The sequence below is a fragment of the Herpailurus yagouaroundi genome, unplaced genomic scaffold, assembly GCF_014898765.1.
Source record: "Herpailurus yagouaroundi ecotype Mexico unplaced genomic scaffold, PumYag 77, whole genome shotgun sequence".
Taxonomy (NCBI): Eukaryota; Metazoa; Chordata; class Mammalia; order Carnivora; family Felidae; genus Herpailurus; species Herpailurus yagouaroundi.
The window spans coordinates 55,808,696-55,821,310 of NW_024412388.1; the positions used below are offsets into that span (position 1 = coordinate 55,808,696).

Below are 12,615 nucleotides of genomic sequence, written 5' to 3' on the forward strand. Positions count from 1 at the left end.
ACCCAGGTGCTCTTAAGCATATCCATCATTTTCTACCCTACATCTATACTCCTTTTTCTTTTCTGCCTCTTAAAAATATTTTAAATGTAGGTGGAGGCTCCCATCAGAACTAAAAGGATAACATATTTTACGTGTTTTCCACACCTGGAGGAGGTTCCTTCAAATGTCATAAGTCTCCTGTAAAATAACTTCAGGCCTACCGAGAGCATGTGGCACAGTTCCTAAGGACTGTGGAAAAGTTTAGTGACAGTATCAGGATAGACAACTTGATTTCAAAAACCGAGAGCAAGAAAACTAAAGCTGTGAAAGGTGAATTATAAAGAGCTAGTGGCAGTACTGGTAGAGAACACAGATTTTTTGCAATATTCCATTTCAGTGTTCTTCTGTCAGGAATTATGATATAACCAAGGGCTAGCCAACCTCCCCAGATCCTATTCAAAAGTCCAAATTATTCTAGTGCCATAAATGCCAGTTATATAACTCTACAAATAGCCTGGTGGATATTACATCAGCAGCAACTAACTGATGACACAAAACATGTCCTTCTCTCTCCCCAAGTGAGAAAATCCCTAAGCAAAGGAAAAGCTCATGTCCTTCAGGAGAAGTCTGGAACCAAAATAGAATCTACTAAGATGAAATTATACAGGAGGAGAAACAGTCTGAAATTGAGAGGCAACTCATCCTTCTAAAGAAACAAGCAAAGGAATTCAAAATGAGGGAATAGAAGATTCGGGTGCTGGGCAGAGGTAGCTGGACTAAAATCCCCAGGAATAACTGTGGGGCTAGACTCTGAGCTTCGCCATGTCCCGTCCCAGGGACTATGCAGACCCTAGGGTGGCCTCAGAAGCTACAAAATGAGTTTTATTACACTAAAGGAGGCTGACTTAACCAGTACGTATGGCATATCATGAAGGAATATGAAAATAAAAGTAATCCATTCATGTATCCACTATTTATAGACTATAGTTAAGAATGAAGACCTAGAAGGCAAATCATGGATTGAAAACTTACCAGGTGGGTAATATGGGGCAAGTTTCTAGCCTCTCTGTGAAATGGAATATTCACAGCATCTATCTCATAGAGCTGTTATAGAGACTAAGTATGCGTAGTTAGGACAATGCTCAGTTCTAGTACACATAAAAAATACTGGCCAGCGGGCACCTGGGTGGCTCAGTTGGTTAAGCATCTGACTGGCTCAGGTCATGATCTCACAGCTCATGAGTTCGAGGGCTGCGTTGGGCTCTGTGCTGACAGCCCAGAGCTTGGAGCCTGCTTCAGATTCTGTGTCTCCCCTTCTCTCTGTCCCTCCCATGCTCATACTCTGTCTCCCTCTGTCTCTCAATAATGAGTAAACTTAAAAAAAATTTTTTTTAAATACTGGCCAGTATTTTGTTATTAGTACTAGCTGAATGCTTATTATGGGCCAGACACTGATAAATACTGGCATAACTGGAAATAAGACAAGTGATTTCTGCCCTCAAATAGCCGAAAATCTAAAATGGTGACGGACACATATATGGTTTACTAGGCTACACTGTAATTATTTAGTCATTTTCTGAATGATAAATGCATTCAGGAATGAGAAGTTGGTGACTCTGGAGTCCAATCCATCTGGGTTAAAATCCTTGTGACATGTTTTACTAATTATGTGACCTTGGCAGATCTACAAGGGAATGTACCATGTCTCTCTAGAACACAATGCCTCACATACAGACACACTCAATGCATAACTTCAGAATACATTCAACTTGGGGCGCCTGGGTGGCGCAGTCAGTTAAGCGTCACGATCTCACAGTCCGGGAGTTCGAGCCCCGTGTCAGGCTCTGGGCTGATGGCTCAGAGCCTGGAGCCTGTTTCCGTATCTGTGTCTCCCTCTCTCTCTGCCCCTCCCCCGTTCATGCTCTGTCTCACTCTGTCCCAAAAATAAATAAACGTTGAAAAAAAAAATTAAAAAAAAGAATACATTCAACTTACTTAACCTCTGTAGGCCTCAGCCTCTTCATTTATAAAATAGTGATAATAAAAGAATTTCAAAAGAGTGTTACAAAGAATTAGGCAATTCAACAGAGAAAGTACAACATTTGCAATAAAAGGTACTAGAACTGGATATCTACATTAACACACACACACACACACACACACACTAAAAAGAACTTTTCATCTAGACCTCACACAGTATATAAAAGTTAATCCAAAAGTGAGCTACATACCTAATTGTAAAACCGAAAGCAGTATAAAACTTCTCGGACACATAAGAGGAAAAATCTTTGTAACCTTGGAATTAGGCAAAGATTTCTTAGATACCTAACAGTGAAAGCATAACTCATAGAAGAAAAACTAATAAAATAGCCTTAAAATTTTTCTTCTTCAAAAGAGTGTATTAGAAAAATGAAAAGACAGGCCACAGACTGGGAAGTAATACTTGTACATCACATATCTGATAAAAGACTTGTATCCATAATAAATAAAGAACTCTGAAAATTTAAGAAAACAAAGGGTGCCTGGCTGGCTCAGTCAGTAGAGCTCATGACTCTTGATCTCGAGGTTGCAGGTTCAAGTCCCATGTTGGGTGCACAAATTACTTAAAAATAAAATCTTCAAAAAACAAAAAAAAACCTAATTTTTAAAAAATGGGTAAAACAGGGGCGCCTGGGTGGCTCAGTCGGTTAAGCGGCCGAACAGGTCATGATCTTCCGGTCTGTGAGTTCGAGCCCCGCATCGGGCTCTGTGCTGACAGCTTGCTCAGAGCCTGGAGTCTCTTTCAGATTCTGTGTCTCCCTCTCTCTGACCCTCCCCTGTTCATGCTCTGTCTCTCCCTGTCTCAAAAATAAAACGTTAAAAAAAAAATTTTTTTTAATGGGCAAAATATCTGAACAGCCACTTTACCAAAGAATATATACAGATGGAAAATAAACACATGAAAAGATGTTCAACATCATGAATCACTACACACTACAGCACGTAAAACCACAATGAGAAACCACTACAGATCTATTAGAATGTCTAGAATACCAAGGGCCGGGATGTGGAGCAACCAGCATAGTGCATCATACATGGCTGAGGGATATGCAAAATGTTACAGACATTTTTGAAAATAGTTTGACAATTTCTTAGGAAATGAAACATAACACTTACCAGACAAACCAGGAATTCCACTCCTAGGTATTTACCCAAGTGAAATGAAAACTTACGTTCACAAACAAACTTTTAAGCAAGTATTTTAACAGCTAATACAGAATGGTTAAAAATTGGAAACTACCCAAATGTCTTTCAGTTGGTCAATGGATAAAAAACTGTGATATATCCATAACAGAATATACTCAGCAATAAAAAGTTACAAACTACTGATACATGTAACAACACAGAATCTCAGAGTGCAACACAGAATCTCAAATGCAGTATCTGATGTGAAAAGAAGTCAGACCAAAAGCTACCTTTCCATGACAATCTGGATACTACACAGATGAAAACAGATCTTTGTCAGAGACTGAGGGTAGTGGGAGAGGTTCAATGCAAAGGGACATGGGGAGATTTTAGAGGCAATACAATTGTTTTATATCTTGAATGTGGTGGTGGTAGTTACAGGACTGCTGTATCCATTTATCAAAACTCACAGAACTGTAAACTAAAAGGGGTGAATTTCACTGTATTCAAATCATATAACAACTTTTTAAAATGGAAGAAAAAAAAAATCACAAAGATGAGTCCCAGAGACTCTAGGAATTCTAGCCTGGGCAGTTATGAAGATGATGATGTCATTATCTGGAAAGGCTACATTAGGCCAAACCCACAGGCCAACTCCAGCCAACAGATGGAAAGTAAGTACAGAAGCAGGCTCTTGTCACCACCCTTCACTAATCATTCCCTCCGTTCTCCACTGCCTTTGGGGCTTGGTGAGCACTCAGTAAGTGGCTGCTGGAGAAAAAGCATTTAGGAGAGTTGAAGACAGGCAGGCTCTCAACAGAGACCTATTTTAAAAAGTGCCGCCTAATTCCAGAATCAATTTGGATGAAGCCTAATAAGTAGCTACCAGTGCAAACCTCCTGCTTCTTGCATTTGAATCACACCAGAGAAGGCTATTTAAACTCTTCTTAAAACAACAAAGAAACTAGGCAGGGTAGAGGAAAGCTAAATGTATCTGGGTCTAATCACAGAATCTTTGAAGAATACAGTTCAATTATAGATATGTAATAAAGCATAAGCATAGTAGAATTTTCATTGTATAATTCAGGTAATAAATATATGATGATGTTGTAAAATTCTTTCAACTTCTCTGTGAAATATTTTTGGCTAAAATGTGGAATAAGAAAATGGGTTGCAAGAATGTGTGAATTCCCTACCTTTTTTTAAATTAAAAATCATGTAATGGTTAATGGCACTCAATAAACAGTAAATGAGTCACACACACACACACACACATATATACACACACACACACAAGAAAACAAAAGAATATGTTCAATTAATGATTTCCTTCAAAGTGCAGTCCACCAAAGATGGACTGACACCATTTTGATCAAAGTGAATCTGACAGCCACTTTAAGTTTGGTTTTTGCATTTAAAAAATAATGTCCACAGCTTGACATGTCCACAGTTCTTTTCCAAGAAGAACTAAAAAAAAAAGTAAATAATAAAACTATAATTTTCATTTTAAAGAGAAAAAGTGAAAAAAATTAGTAGTTTTGTAGAGCTTTCCTCTACAAAAGGTAAAAAGCACACTATAATGAAAAACAGCATTTGAACAGAAATTCACGTGGGTTTTAATTCCAACTCTGCAACTAATGTGGCTGGCTAAGTACATCAATTATTCTCCCTAGCCTTGTAATAAAAGAGACTGAAGAGATAGGATATGTAAAATTTGTAATAAAATGTGAAAGCAATTAAAAATTATTAAAAATACTACCTAGGGCCAGAGTACCAATGACAGTCATCATGATTATCATTACCAAAGATCCTTGCTAGCAAAATGGTGTTGTGTAACCAGAACTAAAATGCACTACCCAACACAAAAAGAAACTCTACTGGAAGAATTTTCAAGATGTTGCTTTTGATCTACCTTAGATTGGCAAATGTTAGAACATTCCAACATACTCAGACACTTTTAATAGCCTACAATGTGAAAAAAAAAAAAGATACCTAAGTTTTCTTATAAGATACTTTTATCATCTCAAAAGCAATTTGAACTGCAGAGATCTGAAAATGCAAACAGAAGCTTTCACTTCATTTTGGTTGTTAAGATTATTAATTTGAAGCTAACAAAACAAAAATCAAGGCATCTCTGACTCAGGTCTATACAGTGCTAAAAAGATTCTTTAATCCAAATTTTTAGAAGTGAATGAAACGCAGATCACATTCCAAGTCAGAACTGTTCCAACAAGTTGTTTCTTACATCCTGGCCCCTTCTCATGAATATTAATGAAAGAAACTGGTATTTACTAAACACAGATGTCAAGCAGTGAGTTAGGTACTTTATATTAGATTATCTCACTCTAACAAGTCTAAGGAGGTATTTTCTTTTTCTTTTTCTTTTTTTTTTTTTTTAACTAAGGAGGCTCCACACCCAGCATGGAGACTAGTGCGGGGCTTGAACTCACCACCATGAGATCAAGACTTGAGCTGAGATCAAGAGTCGTTTGTTTAACCAACTGAGCCACCCAGGTGCCCCAAGAGATATGGGTATTTTCATCCCTAGCACCTAAGAAAACTGAAGCTCAGAAAAGATAAACAACTCAAAGTCACACAGATAGGAAGCATCAGAAGTATAACTCCAAATAAGGTCTAAGACTGAACTACTCATCTTCCTTCCATAATATACAATCCTCAAGTACACATTACACCCACCACGACCCCCAACTCCTACCCCCACAAATAATGAATGACTTTTCCTTTAAAAGATAAATAACTATAGTGGCAAATAAATGTCAGGGAAGGGGTAACAATGGGTTACTAACCTATTACCAGTATTAGTATTAAATTTTCATGTTGATTCATAAAGAAGGTAGAACAGGGTAGAATAGGTATTATCAAAAGTTGTTTATATTGAAGAAATAAGAGCCCAGACAGGTTATATAATTTGCTGTAAATTAAAGAGATGACACTCCCATATTCTATTAGAGAGCTTTATAGTTTCCAAAGTGCTTTTTCACCAATCCACATAGGATTCATCAAACACTTATTAAGCAATAGCAGGATTCATTCTAGGAGTTTGAGAAATGAGAGAACTACATAGGCAGAGATCCCTGCCCCCATGGAACTTACATTCTAACAGGAGAGACAGAAAATGGGCAATAAATAAGCAAATTTTATAGTATATTAAAGGAGATTAAGAGCTATGGAAAAGATAAATAGAAAAATAGAATAAGAGGGTTTAAAACACAGCATCAGAAGGGGAAGAGCAGGTTGTAGTTTTAAACAAGGTGGTCAGGGTAGACTTCCATGAGAAGGTAACAATTGAGCAAAAACTTACAGGCATAAAGGAGTTAACCGTGCAAGTGGAGAAGACTAGGCAGTAAACTAGGCAAGAGATGCTAGATTGGTGGCTTAGATGATGCTGGGAGCAATGCAGATGAGAAGTGACTGTTTTCTGGATCTATTCTGAAGGTAGAGCCAAGAGAATTTGTGAGCACACTGGATACTGGGTAGAAGATTGACGGGTCAAGAATGACTCCAGGGTTTTGGAACTGAGAGGCTAGAAGGACAGAGTGTGCATCAGCTGATATACAGAGGCTACGGGTGGAGCACACTTTGGAGAAAATAATAGGGACTTCAGGTTTGGACATGTTAGCTAGAGATGTCAAGTGGCCTGTTAGACATAGAAGTTGGAGTTGAAGACAGAGGTCTGGCCCAAATACAAATTTGAGAATTTTCAAGCATAAATACATAGACAGTATTTAAAGCCATGGAATCAATTCTGGAACTGAAAAAGGTCTTTCATACAAGTCACCCTCACCACTGATAAAGTCTAAAGGAATCCAGTGATATGTCTAAGGTCAGACACATATAAAGCAATTCTAACAGAGCTGCTATTCTTTAGCCCTGAATTTTCTTGAAAACACTGTACTACCGTCTAGTATAAGTAAAGGATTGTTCTTTGAAGGCTAGAAGGAGTTTAGCTTCCAGAAAAGATTCCTTAAATAGTGTGTGCATAAAATATGGAACCATTTTATCCCCATTTCTTAAAAAGCATTATGTGAAGACATTAAATATATATAATACACTGTAGGTGCTCCATAAATGTTTAATAAAGAAACCAATTTGCAATTAAATAGCCCCTTACTGTGATACTATTTGAGTGTCCAAATCCCTCCTGTCAAAGTGGTTACATTTAAATATTTTTGACTTACCTGATATTTAAGCCAATGAAGTTCGTCCATGTGAAAATATAATCTCCACCAAAGACCATTCCAATATAAGTTATTAATATATTCTACAAAGAAAAACAGCAATATGCTGTTACACAGGTTTAAATGAGCTTTTCAATATTCATGTAAACTCATCCACACAATGGCCCAAACGCCTATCCTTAAAATATAAAATCAGATAAACAGAAAAACCCACCAATCCTAAAATGAGCATAGTATGAGTAAGGCCACTAATAAGGAAACAATGACATTAACCTCTTCCCAATCTAAATCTCCAAAAGCTAAATGCTTTCACTGATAATTATCACAAGATTATCCACTTTCCCTGTCCCATGTTATAGGCTGACATTATAAATCTAAACAGAGAAACACTAGGGGTAGAAAACAATAATGAACATTTAGTAATCTTAGAAAAGAATGCTTCTTCCTCCCATTGCGGTAACCATTGACTTGTGAGGGGAAAGTAAAGCAGGAACACCTCACAGGTAAGCATCTCTCCCTCTTGTTCTAAAAAGGAAAAAGGGGATGGTAGGCAGTTCACCAACATCAACATTGTTTTTAGAGGCAGCTTCTTTGGTATCTTAAGAAAACACATGATGGGCGCCTGGGTGTCTCAGCTGAGTCAGTTAAGTGTCCAATTCTTGGTTTTGGCTCAGATCACAACCTCGAGGTTCATGGGATCAAGCCCCACACTGGGCTCTGCACTGACAGCAAGCAGCCTGCTTGGGATATTCTCTCTCTCTCTCTCTCAAAATAAATGAATAAATAAACTTACAAAAAAATACCACATATGAAAAGTCGTCTCAAAGTAGCATACCTAAAATTACCTCTCCTGATTCCCTAAGCTCCTAGGTGTAAACATCTGCTTCTCTGGCTTCCTTTCAATTATCTTCAAACCACAGAGGTGAAATAAACTTTCCCAAAGTTCAAGCTATTATTCAATTCTTTCCTCACCTTCTCTCTTTCACATTCACAAGTCACTGCCTCCCTCTCCACTATTATAGCTGTCATAAATGATAAATGTCATAAACATTTTTAGAACCTGGGCTCTCCTAGATTGGGCCTATGGAAGCAGAACTACCACAGCATTTTTAAAAGGCCAAAAAGAAACCTCAAAATTAATTGTATAATGGGAGTGCCCTTTGAGAGAACATTCAAAATTATGTCAACCTTTTCTAGGTCTAAGCAAGTTACCTTAGAACAGCTTTTCTTATTATTTGAGGGGAAAAAATAAAAATAAATACCATGTGACAGTAAATAAGGTCAGTAGGCAACTTGAGAAAATGTGTAACAGGATCTCACTTGGAACAGAGACCTAGAGAGAAGGCAGGTTAATTTGCATAAATTGCCCAGGGAGCTACAGATAGGGAAAGGACTCAGAATCCAAACCTTGCTGCTCGAAATCAACCAGGAAAAGACAGCAATGCCCCCAAAGCAGAACTTACTAGCAAGCACAGAAGAATCTATGCTAGTAACTGAAAACTAAGACGGCAAGTTTCAAACTTTAGTCTACCAGAGAATCACCTGGAAACCTTGTTAAAAATGATGATTTCCAGGTTGTACTTTAGAGCCTCTGATTTAGTATATATGAGGTGGGCCCAGGAATTTCCACTTTTAACTAAGTAACCTACATAATCTTCCCACCATGATTAAGAAAAACAAGAAATACTGACAGTCTCTTGGGGCAGTGACTGAGCTAAAAGGGCTGTGACTGGGAGGCTGATGAAAGAAACTCCCCTGTGGCCCATGAGGCTCTGAACCACCAAGGGCAGCAGCGCACTCCCGTCTGAAGATGGAAGACATCCTTCAGCAGTGATACAAGGCAGCGAGGACCAACAGCGGTTGTAAACTAATCCAACAGTCCAGTTTTTCCCTCCCTCCAGACTTTGGAAGTAAAACTGATCCCTTGGGGACAGAGTAAATTAATAGGGTTGTGTGGGGAGGAGGAAATATCAAAAGAAAGGTACTGGACTGTATGTTAGTAAGAGTGTGATTATATTTGTACTCCATGCTGATAAATAAAAAGAAAATACACTAAGAAATCTTAAGCAAATAGGTTCGTTATTAAAAAGAAACACTGACTGGGGCTCCTGGGTGGCTCAGTCAGTTGAGCGTCCAACTTCGGCTCAGGTCATGATCTCACAGCTTGTGAGTTTGAGCCCCTCGTTGGGCTCTGTGCTGATAGCTCAGAGCCTGGAGCCTGCTTCAGATTCTGTGTCTCCCTCTCTCTCTGCTCCTAACCCACTCACATTCTGTCTCTGTCTCTCTCAAAAATAAATAGACATTAAAAATCTTAAAAAAAAAAAAAAAAAAAAAAAGGAAACACTGACTTTCCTACACTGTCCTTTTTGGCTAAAAACTGGTAACAACAACTGGCCTCTCAGGTTCTTGCTGTTCTTATTCTGCATTCACTTTGCTCTTGAACCATTGACTTTACAAAACCAAAACAGAGCTGAGAGCTAACTTGAGGGGCTAAAACTATTTTAGCAGCCTAGGCCTTTGAATGCAGATGAACGGTTTCTGGCTTTCATGGGAATTCACGCAACTAACTAGTTATAGCTTAATTTAGAATTTTAATTACACCAAACACTCCCAATTCCATGATCTGAAGTCACAGACCTTCTGAAATGTTAACCCAAATCTAGTTTCCAAAGTGAGGGCAAGGGGACACCACTCCATGGAGATATAAAGGGAAACATAGCAGAGCAATGAACACTTTATTGTGCAATCCCTTCCCTCACTATTGACAAATGGGGAATCAGAAAGGAAGTCCCAAGGGCAAGTATTCTTTTCCCCAAATGATCAAGGGCCTACCTCTCTGTCTTATTCCCCCCCCCACACCAGCTCTGTCTTACACCTTTTTTAGAAAGCACGCCTACCCCGCTAATTCATTTGGAAATCTGGCATGCTGTGGTCTTGGAGATTAAAGCACTATAAGCACAAAATCAGATGAAACAGGCCTCGGGCTTCAAGCCACTAACTTCAGCTCAATATTCAAGTCAACTTGGCTCTCCTGGCTGAAGACAAATGAGCCTCCCTCAAATAAAAGGGATCTGGAGGAAATGACATCACTGGAAATGTCAGACACAGCTTTTAAAAGTGGGCCATTTAAGGTCTGGCTCATGCACTGGAAAAATCCCTTGATTAATTTCTGGCAGGCACCCTTTCCCTATAACAGCCAGAACTGAGTAAGGCAGAGAACAGAACAGTTTTCATGGGGGTTACAGGGACAAGCCTATCACTACCAAGCTAGTTACCTACCCTGTCTGAAACAAGCCTAATTCCGCTTCCTCTACACTAAGATAACACATTCTTCTTTTCCCATACTCCTCAGAGCCCAAGTTGCCTGAAAGTGGAGATTATACCCCCTTGAGTTCTTAAAGATCATTTTAGAAACCATCACCACAATCTGCCAAACCAAGACATTCTGTCAGAAAAAAAAGGATTATAGGGGCTTAAGACCACAGAGAGACTTAGAGTAACAACTTTCAAATAAGGCAGGTACCCAAAAGCTAACAGTATTTTTTTCAACTCACCTTAATACAGCCAACTATTGTAGTTGTAAGAGCAGAATTATACTGCGTGCAGAGTACTGTAGCATACATCAAGATAAACCTGGAATGAAGAAGGAAGAGGTGTAAGAGCCAGTTGCTTACTTTATAGCAATCTCTAGCCAACAGAAACAGTGTTGGCCATGCTAGCACATTGTAGTCACTACGAGCTTTCCCCACCTCGCCCCTGCATGTACTGCAGCTTTAGATTTTAAAAATTTCACTAAAAAGAAACACATGTCCATTTGTTGACCAGGTGTTTTCCCCAGCTACCCTCACCAAACCCTTGAAACCACCATTGCTAATCCTGAATACTCTTTTTATATTATATTCCCACTAAGTCACCTAACCCAGATAGAAAGCTGAGCTCACAGACCACGAGTCAGGTGTGCACCTCCCATGAGACAATATGACCCCTGGACCAGGAGGCAACAGAGATTCTTAAAGATGGAAGAAACCCGAATCAGCACTACCTTAAGAGGGGCTACAGGTTCACTTAACAACTAAGTGGCCCAGCAGTTGGAATGGCCAGATTTATAAGGCTTCCAAGCTGGAGTACCAATGCACCATGTCAATTTTATTTTGAAGCACTTGCTCATCATGTACCTAGCCTGTGCCAGATCTAGTCATAAACACCAACTAAACTGACTGGCTAAGGAAAAAATTCATTAGGGAAATACAAAGGTGCAGAGAAGAGGCACATTAGCAGATACCCTCTTATTTTCCACATACACTCTTCTGAGAGGAAGATAACCTGGTGGAGAGAGTCAGCCCCCAATTCAAAGGCTGCCACTGCCACCTGCTAACTGTGCAAATTTAGACAATTTACTTGAGTTCTGAGCCTACTTTCTCATAGGTAGGTGGACGGAAACATGTGTCCTGTGGTTAATATAGAAATAAAACAATGCCTTTTGAAATATAATGGTGCTTATCACATACTAGGTTATTTGGTAAGTATTCGTTTCTTGTCTCCATCCTTCTGAGTATGACTCTGGGATCAGTTTAGTAGCCTCTAAGGGCACGTTCCCAAGGGCTGTGAAACCACCTGAATCTGGAAGTTTAATTATCCTATGCTGATACATTCAAGACACAGAACAGTATACTGAGGAGTGAAGCAAAAGGATCCCAGAACAAACTTCTCTAGGAAAACTATCTGCTAACAAGGAACAAAGGCTTACCCCATCACACAAGAGAGAGTGAACTGCAGAAGAAAGAGGGTGTCGGCCCAACCTTCAAAATCCATTGCCTGTAATACACAAGAAAAGTATCAGATTGTAGAGCAAGCCCTCAAAATCAGCTGTCCTATTCTTTAATCAAAATCCCATGGAAAAAAATCCTATGTTGTTCCCACCACACACACATATACATTTCCCTTCATCACTCAAGGGATAGAGAGTGATGTTTAAGAATTTGACATATATGGAGCTGAACCAAAAAAGCAGTTTCAGAAGGTTTCCTCCTTTCTAAAATGTAATGTGAGGAAGGTCTTGGACTTCTCCCTGTTGGTTCAAAGAAATGGACATTTGCTTGAAGGCAGAGGCCGTATCTGAGATCTGGCTAATCTGAGCAGCTCTCCCAGATAGCTAGTATGAAAGACTTTCTCAAACACTGAAACATACTTCTTTCCTACAACATGTGAAAACTCAAATACAGCGTTAGTTACACAAATTTGGCTGAGGTCTATGCAGGGTGAATTACTATTT

The 12,615-nt window shown here is 39.0% G+C and overlaps 1 protein-coding gene across 1 annotated transcript in view; it reads right to left on the reverse strand.

Annotated features, from left to right (window-relative positions):
* Window positions 1–12,615, reverse strand: part of SLC35D1 (solute carrier family 35 member D1) — a 51,355-nt gene that overhangs the window by 11,875 nt on the left and 26,865 nt on the right. Inside the window, exons 9-11 of the mRNA XM_040470582.1 lie at window positions 12,091–12,158; window positions 10,898–10,976; window positions 7,344–7,426 (exon numbers count right to left, since the gene is read on the reverse strand). Of these exons, the coding sequence (XP_040326516.1) occupies window positions 7,344–7,426; window positions 10,898–10,976; window positions 12,091–12,158 (230 nt within the window). The remainder of the gene's footprint in view (window positions 1–7,343; window positions 7,427–10,897; window positions 10,977–12,090; window positions 12,159–12,615) is intronic.